The sequence below is a fragment of the Tupaia chinensis genome, unplaced genomic scaffold, assembly GCF_000334495.1.
Source record: "Tupaia chinensis unplaced genomic scaffold, TupChi_1.0 Scaffold000067_1, whole genome shotgun sequence".
Taxonomy (NCBI): Eukaryota; Metazoa; Chordata; class Mammalia; order Scandentia; family Tupaiidae; genus Tupaia; species Tupaia belangeri.
Genome location: NW_006159526.1, coordinates 3,565,321 through 3,583,008, shown reverse-complemented (window position 1 = coordinate 3,583,008; position 17,688 = coordinate 3,565,321). Strand labels below are relative to the sequence as shown.

General features: G+C 49.7%; 3 protein-coding genes across 3 annotated transcripts in view; 1 reads left to right on the top strand and 2 right to left on the bottom strand.

Annotated features, from left to right (window-relative positions):
• The window catches only part of QPCTL (glutaminyl-peptide cyclotransferase like), a gene marked incomplete in the record, with an annotated part of 19,267 nt that extends 19,050 nt beyond the window's left edge, over positions 1–217 (bottom strand). The window contains 1 exon segment of the mRNA XM_014583047.2: positions 21–217. Within this exon segment, the coding sequence (XP_014438533.1) occupies positions 21–166 (146 nt within the window).
• Positions 218–882: 665 nt separating this feature from the next.
• Positions 883–13,680, top strand: SNRPD2 (small nuclear ribonucleoprotein D2 polypeptide). The gene is made up of 3 exons (XM_006142084.2): positions 883–988; positions 2,773–2,952; positions 13,433–13,680. Coding segments are annotated over exons 1-3 (357 nt in total). The 5' UTR covers positions 883–986; the 3' UTR covers positions 13,608–13,680.
• Positions 13,681–15,441: 1,761 nt separating this feature from the next.
• GIPR (gastric inhibitory polypeptide receptor) overlaps positions 15,442–17,688 on the bottom strand; it is a 12,251-nt gene continuing 10,004 nt past the window's right edge. The window contains exons 12-13 of the mRNA XM_014582750.2: positions 17,363–17,404; positions 15,442–17,279 (exon numbers count right to left, since the gene is read on the bottom strand). Of these exons, the coding sequence (XP_014438236.1) occupies positions 17,073–17,279; positions 17,363–17,404 (249 nt within the window). The 3' untranslated portion in view covers positions 15,442–17,072. The remainder of the gene's footprint in view (positions 17,280–17,362; positions 17,405–17,688) is intronic.

The window sequence follows — 17,688 nt, the reverse complement described above, 5'->3', positions numbered from 1 at the left end:
CCCAGCCGCTCAAAATGGTTTAGAACGCCGAGCCTACGGCCAGCGCCAGCAGCAGGGGCAACAGCTGCACCCGCGGTAGCAGGCGGCGTTTGGGCAGTAAGGGTGGCTCTAGGAGGCCACGTTCACCGAGCCGTGGCCGGGGCCGCCCGCGGCCCGCGGAACGCATGGCAGCTTTGCCCTGAAACCGGTCGGAGACCGCAGATTGTATTCAGCTCCAGCCAAGTTCCACCCCATGGAAACACGGGACCAATGAGCAACAAGAGCGGCGGCACCATCCCACCCCAGAGAGCAGGAAAACCAATCGGAGCTGTCATTCGGAGGACACGCCTCCCTGCCTCCCTCGGGTATTGGGGTTGGTTCCCTAGAGCGTTGCACAACCCAAAGGGGAGCGCCGAAGGGGTAGGCTCCGCCTCAGCGGATCCGGACAGCCAATGAGCAGCGTTTGAACGTGGACAACAGTCAACCTCTCCGGCGCAGTCCCCGCCCCTCTCCGATAGAGGCCAGAGATTGGTTGCACCGGGTCGGAAAGATCAATACACACGTCAGTGAAGGGTCCCTGAAGGAAAAGGGGCAGTGCCATCCCTGAGACGAGGAACGGATTGGCTTCGCAGAGGCCGCGCCCCAGAAGACAGGGCCGGCGGGTATTTGGAAATGGCCTGTCGTTTCCTTCTTTCAAACTATACACACGTTCTATAGTGAAATGGTTCGAGTCGGACCCTCTTTATTTTCCTCTCCATTGTCGTGAACCTCTGCCCTGTATGGTCCTGAGTAGCTCCCAACCTCTACTTGGAGCTTTTACCCCATCACTGCGTCGGGCTGGCGGGGATCGCTGGGGCAACAGGCCACGCCCCCATTCACTCGTTGGGTTTGCGCAGGCGCCCCGGAAGTGGCCCACAGGAAACGGAAGTCCCGCCTCTCTCTAGCTCTCCTTAGAGGCTGAAGCAACGCGGAGGAGACGGGAGTGAGTTGAGAGTGCCGTTGCCACCATGTGAGCCCGGGCTGGACTTCATTGGCGGGAGTGGGGTTGAGGGTGTAAATTTGGCGGGTTAACGGAGATGGGAAGATCTGGAAGCGGATTCAGAGATTTTAGAAATACAGTGATGTAATTTTTCTCCTGATAAGTTTGAGGACAGTCGTGAGGCCTTTGATGGCCTCTAAATTGGGGAGAGAAGATGGCTTTATCAGATAACGGACTGGGGGCTGTCCGAGACGATTAGCCTAGTTGAAGTGAATTTGAGGAGGAAACAATTTTACGAGTAAAGAATGTGGAGGAGGGTAATGAGAAATTTTGGGAACAACGATTTGAGAGAAAGGACTTAACCGGATAATTTAAGCTGGAGACAGGTGGCATTTCAATCTGACTTGCGACTTTTATGGATAACGAGTCAGGAATGATTTTACGTATTTCCTTATTAATTAAATAAGACATTGAGTGTTCGTGAATACACTTTTTTCTACCAGGAAAATAATTCTCTACGGCATTTTATGGGGGGGGGAGGCAGGTAATACATAGAATAATAAACAAGTAAAATGTATGGCGTATTAAGTGATCAGGCCTGTGGATAAAACGGTTGAACAGGGTAAAAACAAAGGAGAATAACTGCTTTTTGTTTTTGTTTTTTGAGAGAGAGATTTTTGCTGTAGGGCGTGTGTGCTCACCAGAGAGACAGAGACAGTGAGAAATCACCCCATCAAGGGGGATGGCCACATGGCAATCCCTTCTCCATTCTCTCTCGATTTTGGGCATGCACGCACAGGCGCCCGGTGTGAGTTTCAAGTCTCCTGGTCTGGGACTTGAACCACAGTCAACTACATGGGAGGCCAGCAATGTAACCTCTACACCATCTGCTGGTCCCAAAAGGGGAATAATTATCACAGAAGGACACATTGAGAAGGCAACACTTGAGCAAAGACTTGAAAGTGAGGGAGCAAAGGACACATATCTTGGGTGGGGTCCCATGCAGGGGGAAAATGAAATGTAGAGGTCTGAAGGAGCCCCCAGAAGGCCACTGTGGCTGGGACAGAAAGAGGGGCATATGTGGGCCATCGGATTTTAATTTTTGCACTGACATAGGAGCCATGGGAGGATTTAGAAGAATGGCATGATATGGTTTAGGTTTTAGCACAACATTTGGGACTTCTCTGTGGAGTAAAGACTGTCAGGGAGCATACTGGGGGTAGGGAGATCGGTAAGAGCCCAGGAGAAAGATGACAGAGGCTTGGGGTATGGTAAGAAATCGTCAGATTCTGGATATTTTAGAGGCAAGTGATGGGACTGCCAGTGGGTTTGAGGTAGGATGTTAGAGGAGTCAAGTTGACATCTGGAATTTTGCCCAAAGACCTGAAAGAATGGAGTTACTGGGGCCAGCAGGTGGCGTGGTGGTTAAGGGCGCTGGACTCCCACATGGCTGACCATGGATTGAATCCTGGACCTGGCAGCTTGCCTTCTCTCTCTCTCTCTCTCACTTGCTCGCTCTCACTCTGTCCCTCTCTGATCAAAATAAATAAAGTTAAATAAAATAATTATTTTTTAAAAATGGGGTTACTGCTGACAATTGGGAATGTTATGGACAGAATACGGATGGGGTGGTTGGGTGATCTGGAGTTTAACCTGGAAATATCTAAAAGGCATCCAGGTGCTAATGCCAAGAGAAAGACTGAGCAGGAGGGTGGAAGTGTTGGGGCAAGGCTGGGGAAACTGAAGGCAAAGCCATGACCACCCATGCTCCAGCTCCAGCCCCTCACCTCTGGGTTCCACACTTGCCCTTTCAGGAGCCTCCTCAACAAGCCCAAGAGTGAGATGACTCCAGAGGAGCTGCAGAAGCGGGAGGAGGAGGAATTTAACACGGGTCCACTCTCTGTGCTCACGCAGTCAGTCAAGAACAACACCCAAGTACTCATCAACTGCCGCAACAACAAGAAACTCCTGGGCCGGGTGAAGGCCTTCGACAGGTGAGCACCTGGGTCTTGAGACACATTCTCTCCGGGTCTAGAAAAGTAACCCGGCTCCAGTCTGAGGAGCGTGAAGAGAAGTTTTCTTAGAAGGCTGGGATGTGGGCATCTTAAAACTTCGAGGCGTGGCTGTCTCATTGTATCCCAAACATACAGTGCAATAGTTGTGAGTATATACTTGGGATCCAGGTCGCCTGGATCTATATCCCAAGTCTGCCTCTCAGCAGCTAGGTGACCTTCAGTGAGAGACTTTGTCTTATCCATACAGTGGCAATAATGGTGGTTACAAAGATTCAGTGACTTGGGGACCAGTAGGTGGTGTGGTGGTTAAGGCTCCAGACACTCCCACATGGCCAACCACGGTTGGAGTCCTGGACCTGATGACTTGCTTTCTCACTTTCCCTTTCTCTCACTCTCTGTTTCTCTCTGGCCAGAGTAAAATAAATGAATGAATAAATAAAATTAAATCTTTAAAAAAAAAGATTCATTGACTTAATGCCTGGGAAGTGCTTAGTACAGCACCTTGCACAAAGGACACTCTTAGTTTTTATAATTATTATATATAATTAGAGCATCCGCCCACGTCAGGCACTGTTTCAGCTTCCAGGGACCCAGTAATGACTGAAGCATGGTCCCTGTACTCGGGGAACTTACACAGTCGGCAGGGAAGCCCACAGCAAGCACATAAGTGTGTGTCATAAATGACGAGTTCTACAAGGAAAAATATAACCAGGTAAGAGTATGGAGTACTGGGAAGAGGGATTATATTAGGTGGAGTAATCAGGTCCTATCTGTAGAGGCAGCAGTGAACAGACCTGAATAAAATGCAGGAACCAGCTACCTGTTTAAACCAGAGGGAACAGCAAATGATTTTTTTCCTATGCGGGCCTTAATTTTCTTATCAGAAAAATGGGGCCAGCTGCTAACATGGTGGTTAAGGCTGCTGAATCCCACATGGCCGATAGTGTGATTTGAGTCTTGGACCCAGCAGCTTGAAAAACACTGGAGGCACCAGCAGATGGTGTAATCGTTACATCGCTGGACTCTCACGTAGTCAACTAGGATTGGAGTCCTGGACACGGTGGCTTAAAACTTACACCAGGTGTGTCTGTGTTCGTGCCCCAAATCCTGAAAGGAGAATGGAGAAGAAGGGATTGCAGCGAGGTCTTCCTCTCTGGGGGGTGATTTTACACTTTCTGTCTTCTCTGTCTCTGACAAGCACACGCTCCCTATACCAAAAATCTCTCCCTTTTTTTAAAAGGAATTATTTTATTCAACTTTATCATTATTTTTTAATTTGACCAAAGAATGAGAGAGAAAAGAGAAAGGGAAAGTGAGAAAGTAAGCTACTAGGTCCGGGACTCAAATCACAGTTAGTCATGTAGGAGTCCAGCACCTTTAACCAGAAGGGATTGCGGCGTGGCCATCCCCCCAGGGGGTGATTTCTCCCTTTCTGTCTCTCTGACTCTCTCTGTCTGTCTGGTGAGCGCATGCGACCTATACCAAAAACCTCTCAAAAAAAAAAAAATGATGCTGGATTCCCACATGGTTGACTGCAGTTTGAGTCCCAGACCTGGCAGCTTACTTTCTTATTCTCTCTGTCTCTTGTCAAATTGAATAATAATAAGAAAAGAATAGAAAAATACACTAGACACGTGTGTGCGCCCAGAATCCTGACAGGAGAATAGAAGAGAAGGGAGTGCTGTGTGGCTGACTCCCTGGGGGTGGAGCGGGGCAGAGGGTATGTTCTAACTTTTCCAGTCTCTGGTGAGCACGTGTGCCCTCTGACAAAATTAAAAACAAAAAATGTGTATCATGATGCACCTCATAGAATGGTTGGGAGGATAGAGGATGTGGTATGAAAAGCACTTGGGGGCCTACAGGTGGTATGGTGGCTAAGACCCTGGTTCCCACATGTAGCACCACAATTTGAGTCCAAACCCGGTAACTTAAAAAAAACACCTGGCATGCATGTACACATGCCCAAAATCGCAAGAGGAGAGATTGCAGAATGAAAATGATTTCTCATTTTCCTACTCTCTGGCTAGCATACATACCCTATGACAAAAATCTTGCGGGGGGAAAAGAAAAGCACTTGGCTCATTATTTTAACACATCATGAATATTCAGTAAACATATATCTACAACCTTTAATTAGAATTTGAGAAATGCTTTTTCTCACAGCAGTGTGGTGAAGCTTGAAGTTTTTTTAATTTATTGGTTTTGGGGTTTGTTTTATTTGGGGGAGAGAACTTGCTCTAGGGCACATGTCCCTGCTGAAGAGACAGAAAGAAAGTGAAATCACCTCCCCGGGGGATGGCCAACACCTCAATCCCTTCTCCTTCATTCTTTTGGTATTTTGGGCTTGCATGCAAACATGCCTGGCGTGAGTTTCTAGCCATTGGATCTAGGACTTGATGGTCGGCCATGTGGGAGTCCAATGATGTAACCATTGTGCCATCTGCTGGTTTTTGTTGTTTTTTTTTAAATGATTTATTTTGGGGGAGAGCTATCTTTTTCCTATAGGGCATGTATGCTTGCCAGAGAGACAAAGAGACAGAAAGAGAGAGAGAAATCACCCCCCCAGGGCAGATAGCCACACTGTAATCCCTTCTCCAGACTCCTCTCAGGATTTTTGGCACACACATGCATGCAACTGGCATTAGTCTCAGACCACTGGGTCCATGAATTTAACCATGGTCACTCATGGTCCAGTGCCTTAACCACGATGCCACCTGCTGGACCTATTATTATTTTTAATTTGCTATAGGGCATGTGCACTCACCAAAGAGAGAAAGTGGGAAAGCCAGCCACCAGGTCCAGGACTCCAACTGCAGTTGCTCATGTGGGAGTATAGCACCTCCATGCCACCTGCTGGCCCCTGCCACTGGTCATTGTGTGACCATGATCAAGTCATTCGTTCAGCCTCAGTTAATTCTTGAGTCAGATGAGAAGAACAATGGAAAGTGCCAAGGACAAGGAGGCAGAGAGACCTGGATTCAGACCCAGGCTCTGCCACTTCCAGAATGTTTGACCTTGTCATCTTGTGGTGCCTCAGTTTTTTGTTTGTTTGTATTTTAGAGAGTTTTTGCTATAGGGCATGTGCATTCATCGGAAAGACAGAGACAGAGAAATGGAAAGCAAAAAATCACCCCTTCACCCCCCACCAAGGGAGATGGCCACACCGCAGTCCCTTCCCCTCCATTCTCCTCTCAGGATTTTGGGCATGCACACACATGCACCCAGCATGAGTCTAAGCTGCCAGGTCTGGGACTTGAACTGCAGTTGACTACATGAGAGTCCTGTGCCATAACCATTACCCATTATGCCATCTGCTGTTCCCCAGTTTTTTGCTCTTGAGTTGTTTTGTTTTGTTCGTAATAATTGTTTATTCTGTTTAATTGTTTATTTTAATTTGGCCAGTGGGGGGACAGAGAGAGAGAGAAGGTGAGAAAGCAAGCCACTAGATCCAGAACTTGAACTGTGATCTGCCATGTGGGAGTCCAGTGCCTCAACCACGATGCCACTTGGTGGCCCTTGAGTTCCGTTTTCTAGCTTCCTCCTCTCCCTTTCACCCTGTCTTAACCTGCCACACTAGTATGTATTCTGCCATGTTTCTTTCTTTTCCCTTTTTAATTTATTTTAATTTGAACAGAGAGGGACACGGAGCGGGGGGGAGTGAGAAAGCAAGTCACCAGGTCCAGGACCCCAACCATGGTGGACCATGTGGGAATGTCCAGCATCTTAGCCACCACGCCATCTGCTGGCCCCTTGCCTTTTTTTTTTTTTATTTTTTTTTTCAATAGAAGCTCTCATACTCTCTTGGTTACAGTTTATTACAAGAAAAGGATACAAATTATGTCTCCTAAGGGAAAAGGCATAAGTTGAAGTCCAGAAGGGTTTCAGAGCTTAGCTTCTGGGGTCCTCTGCCCCTGGAGCAGGAACTCATCACTTGCCCATTGTTCGTGCATGGCAATATGCCAACCAGACAAGCCTGCCTGTGCCTCAGTGTTCAGGTTTTTACTGGGGTTTCATTCCGTAGGTATGACTGACTGATGGACTGCCTAAGTAACTGATATAAGTCGCCAGGTGGTCTGATGCCAGGCACCCAAAGCCCCTTCCTCTACATCACATGGTGGTTTATTTTAGCATGGAGATCCTACCCTCAGGTGTTGTGGGGCTAGCTCCTGTCCCAAATAAACAAGACACTCTTACAGTACTACCTGGATTGCCTCCAGAAGTGAAGGGCAAAGGCCTGTCTTCTCTTTGGCAAGGTCAAATTCTTTATTATATAGGCCAGCAGATGACTTGGTGATTAAGGCACTAGACTCCAACATGGTACACCATGGTTCGAGTCCCAGCTCTGGGGCTTGAAACTCATGCCAGGTACATGAGTGTGTTCCCAAAGTCCCAAAGGGAGAATGAAGAAGGGACTGTGGCGTGGCCATCGCCCTGGAGGGTGATTTCTTGCTTTCTCTGGCTCTCCAGCAAGCACATGTACCCTATGGCAATAATCTCTTTAAAAAAATTATTTATTGGGAACCAGCAGTTAGCGTAATGGCTATGCCACTGGACTCCCATGTAGTTAACCGCGGTTTGTGTCCTGGACCTGGTGGCTTAAAACTCAGGCTGGGCATGTGTGCGTGCGTGCCCAAGATCCCAAGAGGAGAATGGAGGAGAAGGTATTGCGGTGTGACCATCCCACCTGGGGGGTGATTTCTTGCTTTGTCTCTCTGTCTGGCGAGCACATACGCCCTGTAGCAAAAACCTCTCCAAAAAAAAATTATTTATTATACATCATTACTCCCTCTCCTTTCATCACTGTATCACTACACAGGATGGACCACCCTTACCTACCACTGCTTCTTTTTTTTTTTTTAATTAATTTATTATTATTTTTCAATTTGACCAGAGAGAGACAGAGGGAGAGTGAGACGGCAAGCCACCAAGTCTGGGACTTGAACCACAGTTGACCATGTGGGAGTCCAGCACCTTAAACCACCTCACCACCTGCCAGCCCCCCTCTACCATTGCTTCTTAGGTTCTCAGATGTTCTCTTCAACCCTGTTTTTGTATCTGAGTTCTCCTTAGCTCCATATAAGTCTTGAAATGTACTGTTACATTTAATATGCTCTAACCGTGATATAAAAATTGTTTTATTTTGCTTTTCATTCAGTATTTTCATCTAATGGAACAGAACCTAACTCTCCCCTTTCAGTACTCAAGGCCATATTGTTGTCCCCTATAACCTATAGACCGTGATTTTCCTAATAACAAACCATACCTTCATTTTATACAAATGTTTTTGGCAACTGTTTTGAAATTCCTTCTGGCTTCATTTGTAGCCTCTAATTATGTTATGCAAAGTATGTCTGCTAAGGAAATAAACTTTTTTTTTTTTTTTTGAGAGGTTTTCGCTATAAGGTATGTGTGCTCGCCAGACAGACAGAGAGAGACATAGAGACAGAAAGCGAGAAATTACCCCCCGGGGGGATGGTCACGCCGCAATCCCTTCTCCTCCATTCTCCTCTCGGGATCTTGGGCACGCACGCACACACGCCCGGCGTGAGTTTTAAGCCACTGGGTCTGGGATGCGAACCGCGGTCGACTCCGTGGGAGTCCAGCGACATAGCCGTTACGCTAACTGCTGGTTCCCAGGAAATAAACCCTTAATAATTCCTTTACTTTGATTTTAAATTAACCACTTGTTCACAGTTTTAAAGTGATAAGAAATGATTCATAGAATATCTGGAACTGACAGCTAAATTTAATGGAATGTTGTTAAGGCAGTTCTCATTAAGTCCAATTAAGTTCAAGGTGGTTAAGGTGGCTGGATTCTACATGGCTCAGTATGTGGTTCGAGTCTCAAAAACTTAAAACATTTTTTCTTTTTTTTAATATTATTATTTTTAGAAGTTTTTTCCTACAGGGTACATGTGCTCACCAGAAAGACAGAGAGAGACAGAAAGTGAGAAATCATCCCCCAGGGGGGATGGTCATGCCGCAATTCCTTCTCTATTCTCCTCTCGGGATCTTGAGCATGCACGCACATATGCCTGGCAAAACTTAAAATATTTTTAAGCTTATTTATTTCCTTCATGAGAGAGAGAGACAGGCACCTTCAACTGGGTCTTCATGCTATAGTCCTTCCTGCAACCCTGCAGCCAAGACAGGATTACAGTCACGCCTAGTGTGCTCAGCTAAAACCAGGATGCTAGCCCAGAGCCTTCCTGAATGGCTTCCAGAATGATGTAGCGGTGCCCCTACAGCCTCTACTGCTGCAGCTGGGCCCCCGTCACATTCAACTCACATGAACTCGCACACATGCATTTGGGGCTCCTTTTTGGAGTTAACAGATTTTTTTTTTTTTTTTTTTGGTTTTTTTTTTTTTGAGAGGTTTTCGCTATAGGGCACATGCGCTCGCCAGACAGACAGAGAGAGACATAGAGACAGAAAGCGAGAAATCACCCCCCAGGGGGGATGGTCACGCCACAATCCCTTCTCTTCCATTCTCCTCTCGGGATCTTGGGCACGCACGCACACGCGCCTGGCGTGAGTTTTAAGCCACCGGGTCCGGGACGCGAACCGTGGTCAACTACATGGGAGTCCAGCAACATAGCCATTATGCTAACTGCTGGTTCCCAGAGTTAACAGCTTTATGGAGTTATAATCGAAATATCATAATATAACCTTTGTTTTTTACAGTAGAACTTTCTATGTGTTCTGCATCTTATTTTTCACACATAACCTGTGTCAGGACATTGCAGTCAGCTAAGGTGTTCTTTATACACTCCCCCTTTACTTATTTACCTAATTAGTAAATAAACAAATGTATTCATTCCTTAATTAGTTATGTTACTCTCTTGAATGGACATCCAGATGGGTCAAACTTCAGGAGATAAGAAAAAGCACCCAGCGTCATACCAGAGGGTGGGGTGGCATATAAGGCAATGGATCCCATAAGACCAACTTCCAGTTTGAGTCCTGGATCCTGCACCTTAAAAAAACATCAGGCATGTGCATTGCATGATGCTCAAAATCCCAAGACAAAGACAGAGAGACAGAAAGCAAGAAATCAACCCCCAGGGGGATGGCCACGCCACAATCCCTTCTCCATTCTCCTCTCGGGACCTTGGGCACGCACACATATGTGCCTGGCGTGAGTTTAAGCCACTGGGTCTGGGACTCGAACCATGGTCGACTACATGGGAGTCCAGTGACATAGCCATTACGCCAACTGCTGGTCGCTCCTTTTTTCCTTCTAAATGTAACTTTCCAGCTATACTGTGTCCTACCCTGCCCTTTCTCACTTCACAAGTTCCCCAGAGGTTACCCCACAGCAAGGCATGGAGAGCTTCCTCGGTCTTGTCCTCTTTCTTACCGTGTGACATTTCCCTTTGCTGTACGTACTTTGGCTTAGTTAAACCTGCAGCCTTATTCCTTACTCGTCGTCTCCTTGCCCTGTCTCCTCCCAGCCCGCATCTGTTGTGTTTCAGTGTATGCAGTAGGTGCTCAGCGAGCTTGGTCAGTGAGCTGATCCATACCTCCTCACACATGCCTACTGGCATCCTGAGGACAAGGACAAAGTAGGACTTGGGTAGAGATGTTGGTGCCACCCCAGTAGCTGCTGGGTCTCTGGAGAGAGGTAGCTCTTTTGCTGCTACTTCCTGAGTACTTAGAGCTGAAGGGCACGTGTGAGAGCCAGGCAGTGGCACAGTCGGAATACAACTGGACCCAAAGGGGAAAGGTTCTGTATCCATATCCAGGGACCTCCCTGAGCATGCTGGGCTTGCCGATGATCTGGGTGCGCCGCACACGCGCCTGGCGTGAGTTTTAAGCCACCGGGTCCGGGACGCGAACCGTGGTCAACTACATGGGAGTCCAGCAACATAGCCATTATGCTAACTGCTGGTTCCCAGAGTTAACAGCTTTATGGAGTTATAATCGAAATATCATAATATAACCTTTGTTTTTTACAGTAGAACTTTCTATGTGTTCTGCATCTTATTTTTCACACATAACCTGTGTCAGGACATTGCAGTCAGCTAAGGTGTTCTTTATACACTCCCCCTTTACTTATTTACCTAATTAGTAAATAAACAAATGTATTCATTCCTTAATTAGTTATGTTACTCTCTTGAATGGACATCCAGATGGGTCAAACTTCAGGAGATAAGAAAAAGCACCCAGCGTCATACCAGAGGGTGGCATAGTGGTTAAGGCAATGGATCCCATAAGACCAACTTCCAGTTTGAGTCCTGGATCCTGCACCTTAAAAAAACATCAGGCATGTGCATGTATGCATGCTCAAAATCCCAAGACAAAGACAGAGAGACAGAAAGCAAGAAATCAACCCCCAGGGGGATGGCCACGCCACAATCCCTTCTCCATTCTCCTCTCGGGACCTTGGGCACGCACACATATGTGCCTGGCGTGAGTTTAAGCCACTGGGTCTGGGACTCGAACCATGGTCGACTACATGGGAGTCCAGTGACATAGCCATTACGCCAACTGCTGGTCGCTCCTTTTTTCCTTCTAAATGTAACTTTCCAGCTATACTGTGTCCTACCCTGCCCTTTCTCACTTCACAAGTTCCCCAGAGGTTACCCCACAGCAAGGCATGGAGAGCTTCCTCGGTCTTGTCCTCTTTCTTACCGTGTGACATTTCCCTTTGCTGTACGTACTTTGGCTTAGTTAAACCTGCAGCCTTATTCCTTACTCGTCGTCTCCTTGCCCTGTCTCCTCCCAGCCCGCATCTGTTGTGTTTCAGTGTATGCAGTAGGTGCTCAGCGAGCTTGGTCAGTGAGCTGATCCATACCTCCTCACACATGCCTACTGGCATCCTGAGGACAAGGACAAAGTAGGACTTGGGTAGAGATGTTGGTGCCACCCCAGTAGCTGCTGGGTCTCTGGAGAGAGGTAGCTCTTTTGCTGCTACTTCCTGAGTACTTAGAGCTGAAGGGCACGTGTGAGAGCCAGGCAATGGCACAGTCAGAATACAACTGGACCCAAAGGGGAAAGGTTCTGTATCCATATCCAGGGACCTCCCTGAGCATGCTGGGCTTGCCGGTGATCTGGGTGCGCTAAGACTGGGAGCGGGTTGTTGTGTGAGGATCCTGTCTCTGAAGAAAGAGATAAACCTAAAAAAAAATTTTTTTTGAATTTTGCCAAAGGGTGCTTCCAGAGAGAAGGAAAGAAAAAAGCACCCCGTTCCCAGTAGGAATGGGCGCTCGTATATATGCACCCCAGCATGTTTCTTGAGCCACAGGTCATCCATGTGTGATCCAGCTACCATAACTACTAGGCCACAGAGCCTGCCCAGAAGAAAATCTGGAAAAGGGAGAAAAAAAAGCGCGGGCTTGAGCATAACCATTCAGTTTGCTTTTACCCTGTGCCAGGTCCCATCATACATTCTTTATAAAAATGTTCTAGTGGGAACCAGCAGTTAGCGTAATGGCTATGTCGCTGGACTCCCACGTAGTCGACCGCAGTTCGTGTCCCGGACCCGGTGGCTTAAAACTCACGCCGTGTGCGTGCGTGCCCAAGATCCCGCGAGGAGAATGGAGGAGAAGGGATTGCGGCGTGACCATCCCCCCGGGGGGTGATTTCTCGCTTTCTGTCTCTATGTCTCTCTCTGTCTGTCTGGCGAGCGCACGCGCCCTACAGTGAAAATCTCTCCAAAAAAAAAAATGCTCTAGTGGGACCAGCAGTTAGCATAATGGCTATGTCGCTGGACTCCCATGTAGTCGACCACGGTTTGCGTCCTGGACCAGGTGGCTTAAAAACTCATGCCAGGTGCGTGTGCGTGCGTGCCCAAGATCCCGAGAGGAGAATGGAGGAGAAGGGATTGCTGCATGGCCATCCCCTCTGGGGGGTGATTTCTTTCTGTCTGTCTGTCTGTCTGTCTGGCAAGTGCACGTGCCCTATCGCAATAACGCATACAAAAAACACAAAGCTATAGTAACTAATGTAATCTTTGCAAAAGCCCTTTGAGAAAGGTACTGTGGGGACCAGCAGTTAGCGTAATGGCTATGTCGCTGGACTCCCACGTAGTCGACGGTGGTTCGAGTCCCGGACCCAGTGGCTTAAAACTCACACCAGCGCGTGTGCGTGCGTGCCCAAGATCCCGAGAGGAGAATGGAGGAGAAGGGATTGCGGCGTGGCCATCCCCTCTGGGGGGTGATTTCTCGCTTTCTATCTCTCTGTCTCTCTCTGTCTGTCTGACGAGCGCATGCGCCCTACAGTGAAAATCTCTCCAAAAAAAAAAGAGAAATGTACTATGATTGCCCATTTTAGAGAGGAGAAAATTAAGACAGTAGAGGAAGTCTTTCGCCCAAGCCTCGACCTGAAAGCTTGCAGGCCTGGCCGTGGAAGCCTGACTTGCACTGCTTTCCATGTCGTGCTTCTAGAGGTGCCGGGCAGGGGGGGGGACAGCCAGGCTTCCCTCTCACTCCCAACGCCTCCCTATCTGCCCCATCAGGCACTGCAACATGGTGCTGGAGAACGTGAAGGAGATGTGGACTGAGGTTCCCAAGAGTGGCAAAGGCAAGAAGAAGTCCAAGCCCGTCAACAAGGACCGCTACATCTCCAAGATGTTTCTGCGTGGGGACTCGGTCATCGTGGTCCTGCGGAACCCACTCATCGCTGGCAAATAGAGCCCCTTTCCCACTGTCAGAACGCACTCCCTGTCCTTTGTAATGGGAATAATAAAGTCCTGTTTTTCTAGTGGTTTCTGTCTGTTTCCAGGGCCCTTGTCAGTAAGGCAGGTTCAGGGGAAGACGAGAGGGAGGCAGCAGGGTGGGTGTAGGGCTCAGCACAGGGACCAGGCCCCCCAGCAGGTGAAGAGGCCCCATTTGCTCCATCCAGGCCTCTCCCCAGCTGTGAAGCAAATAGGTGGAGTAGAAATGAGGAATGACCTGCCAGTTCTGGTGTTGATGGAAGTTTCCACTTGTTCTATCAGCAAGTAATCCCCAAGGGCCTCCTGTGTGCCCAGTGCTGTGTACAGTGCCCCGAAGAACAGGTCGGGACTGAACTGACGGACAGGAGTAGATGCACATCTGAAATGGCCTGTGCTGGCTTGGTGCTCGCCTGGTGCTGGCCTGGTGCTGGCCTGGTGCGTGGTTAAGGCTTGGCCCCCTGCTGATTGTGATCCTGGCTAATACCTGCCGAGCTGTTAGGGTGCTGGACTCAGTGCTTTTCAGACATCCTGTGAACAGCTCTGAGGCAGGCAGTGGTATTTATTACCCCCATTTTCCAGAAAAGGGAACTGGTACAGAGAGGTGGTGCTACTTCCCAGAGGCACCCAGCCGGGAGGTGGCAGTACTGTGAGCGCTGCAGGCCCTCAGATTGCAGCTTAACTACCTTTGAGAAGGTTCTCTGACAAACGGAGTAGAGGAGGCAAAGAAGGACCTTATTTTTCATGGGGAAATTCGGGAAGAGCCCTGTCTTGCCCTGGCATGCAGGTGGCATGCTCTCTCCCACCCATGTCTCTGATTTATCTCTGCCGGTGTCTCTCTCCTCTAGCTAGGGCCAAACACCAGCAGGAGTTTACAGACCTGAGAGCTGGACTAAAGGAGATGCCCAGACGCACTCTGAACTGTGGAGGGCGTGGCTCTAGTTGCCCTGTGAGCCCATTAATGACAGAGCTGGGGACCCTGCAGCAGGGAGAAGGCCTGTCACAGGGTGACAGCTGTGACATTATAAAGTCATGCGTTTACAGAGCAGTTCACCTGTAATCTGGACAAGCACTTGGGGAGACAGGAAAGCTATTCCACTTCACAAATGAGCCAGCTCTGGCCCAGAGCAGGTAAGTGATTGCCCAGGGTTACCCAGTTAGAGGGCGCCGCACCCACACAGGGCACCAGGCTCTCCTGAAGTCTGCTGTCCGGGAGCAGGCTAGAGCTTCTGTGTTGATCCGGGAAGCGTGAGCCTGGATGGTGCTACCACAGGAGGCTGAAGGGGAAATGGTTCTTGTGCGGGAACGGGAGCTGCACGAGCCCTGAAGGCACAGTCCCAGGTTTGAATCCCCGCCCTGCCTCTCCCTGGTTGGTGATTTCTGTGTACGAGGAAATGGACGTCGGTTTCCCTGATGGCCATCAGTCTGCATTTCCTTCCTCAGTTCCTCACCTACCCACTGCCCAAGAGGATTTCTGCTCGCCTCTCTTTCAGGAAGTGAAAACAAAAGTGGAGGTTGGAAGAGTAGCTCTGGGCATCCCAGCCAACAGGCACTGTTACGAGAGTAACTCCTAGGATGGGGGTGCCGTTATCCCCTGTTCCAGAAGTGGAAACAGGTCCAGAGAAGTTGGGGACTCCCGCCCGTCACAGCCACTAGGTAGCCAAACGGGTATGGAGCAGGCTGGCTCCTGCTGCCGCTCATTCCTGCACTGCCTTTCTGGAGAAGCAGCCCTCAAAAATGTTCAATGCCGCATGTACACACACTTTGAATATTTTACATCGTTTATTATCATTATTCTTAAAATTTGACCAGAGAGAGACAGGGAAAGGGAGAAAGTAAGCTACCAGGTATGGGACTCGAACCACAGTCGGCCATGTACGAGTCAAGTGCTCCAACCACCGCCCCACCTGCTGGCCCCAATACACACTTTTAATTTATACACGCCACAAATAAATACTGTCAGGAAATTACATGTCACTTTCCCAATTTTGGATCCTCAAGTAGGGGGACAGTGGCAGTGCCATGTCTGTTTTCTCATGGCGACATGTGGCCGAAGTTGAGTCAGGCCCCACCAGCCATGCAGCCCCCTGCAGTTCTTTCCCTTGATGGCTTGGCCAAGAAGATTCATCCCATCATCTTTTGTCACAGAGCCCTGCTTTAGGGCTCCTCCACCAAAACTGGGAGGTGGGGATCAGTAGAGTCACAAGCTTGGAAAGGCTCTGAGTATAACTACACTACGGGGCACGTCTGTCCAGGGAGCCAGGGACCCGGCTATGATACTCAGCAACACCAGATGGAGTCTAGTGTGTGCGTGTGGGGAAGATTGACGACTCAAGTCTTGGTGTATACAGGCGGCCCAGCCACAGTGAGGCTGTCCGCTTCCCCCCTAATCTCCCAGTTCCGAGGGGCCCCGCCCATCTCAGGAGAGGGGAACGTGCACCCTCTTCTCAGCTAGCAGCGGCCCTGGCTTGCTCTGGCTACTAGGTTTCAGCTCACCTGCCTTCGGTTGCCCCCAAGTTTCTGTCTGCACGCAGGATCCTCTTCTCTGGATCCAGGGGCCACACTTTCCAATCTCCAGCGCCAACTTCTGGCGGTTCTGGCCCCGTTCCCAGCTCCCCTAGGTATCCTGCAGGCTTTGCCAAAGCGCAGTCTTGATTCTCCCTTCCTCAACCCACTCTCCCCACCTTGCTGCGCTCCACCCACCCAAACCCAGAGGCTCCCTGGACTTCCTTCTTCGCACTTTCCTTATGCAAATCTCAGAGTTATCTTTGAAATAAATAGCTCCAGAAACTAACGGCTTGATGCTCCTCATGGCCTCTAACCTGGCTCAGCCTTCACCCTCACCCTGCACTGGTAGCCTCCTCTCTGGGTTTCCGCTCCCACCCCTGCCGCCAGTGAGCAGCTGTCTCCCTCCGCAGGACAGACAGAGGGTCTGTTTAAAACATTAGCCCACAAGACCCTCCTGTGAATCTTCAGTGCACCTGGAATCAAACCCCAACTCTGGTGCCCTACCCACTCCCTTCTCCCATCTGTTGGCCCTGGTTCATTCCACTCTGGCTGTGCAGGCCTCTTCTCAGCCACAGCCAAGCCCCCTGCTGCCCCAGGGCCTTTGCATATACTGTTTCCTCCACCTAGAACCTTACCCTCCAATTCTTTGCAAAGTTGCTTCCTCTGCCTCTTTCTGGGACGACTTAGGTCACCTCCTCAGAGGTGGCCTCCCAGACCACCCTAGGCCCTTCTTCTAGTGCCATTTCACGGCACAGATAAAACTTGATGTTTTGTGGAAGCTGTATTCTCCCCTTCTCAATTGTGATCTCCAGGAAGGCAGAGACCCTTTCTATTTCCTTCGCTCCCATTTCCCCAGCGTCCCCCACACCCTACCAGCAAACAGTAGGCGCTCAAAAATACGTGCTGACTGAACACACGCATGCCAGAATCCGGCTACCTAGCAGTAACTTTCCAAGACCCGGCTGGCTTCATCCCCATGTCCTGGTAGGGTCCCTGAGGACAAGGCGCGGCCGGTGGGGACCTGGTCGGGACCAGAGCCTGAGCGCCTGGTCCGGGAAGTGCGCTCCGGAAGTTGACGCCGCTCCTCGCCTAGGCTGCGGTGCAGGCGACAGCGGTGCCAGCCTCGGCGGATCTCCGACTGCACCTGCAACGGGACGGCCCTCAGAGGCGGCGCTGTTCCCCCAGGCGGCCGCCAGAGGGCGCATGCGGCGGCCGGGCTCTCCCTACCTCCTTGTTGATGAAGCAGTAGAGGACGCCGACCAGGAAGCCCTGCCGGAGGAGGAGGTATGGGGTTAAATGCGGGTTTGGGGCAAGATTATAACCACCGCGGCCCCAAAACATTTCGGCTGCCACCACGTTGGTCCTAGACACTGGCTTTGCTGAACAGGGACCCTGGAAGTGGGCTGCCTGGGTGTGAAGCCTCACTTTCTTCCTCCCTTGAGCAAGCTGCCTAATCCCTCTGTGCCTCAGTTTCCTCCTCTAGAAGATGGAGCAGCAATGCGATGGTTGTGAGAATTCCTATGCAAGAAGCTGAAATGCCTGACACATAGTGA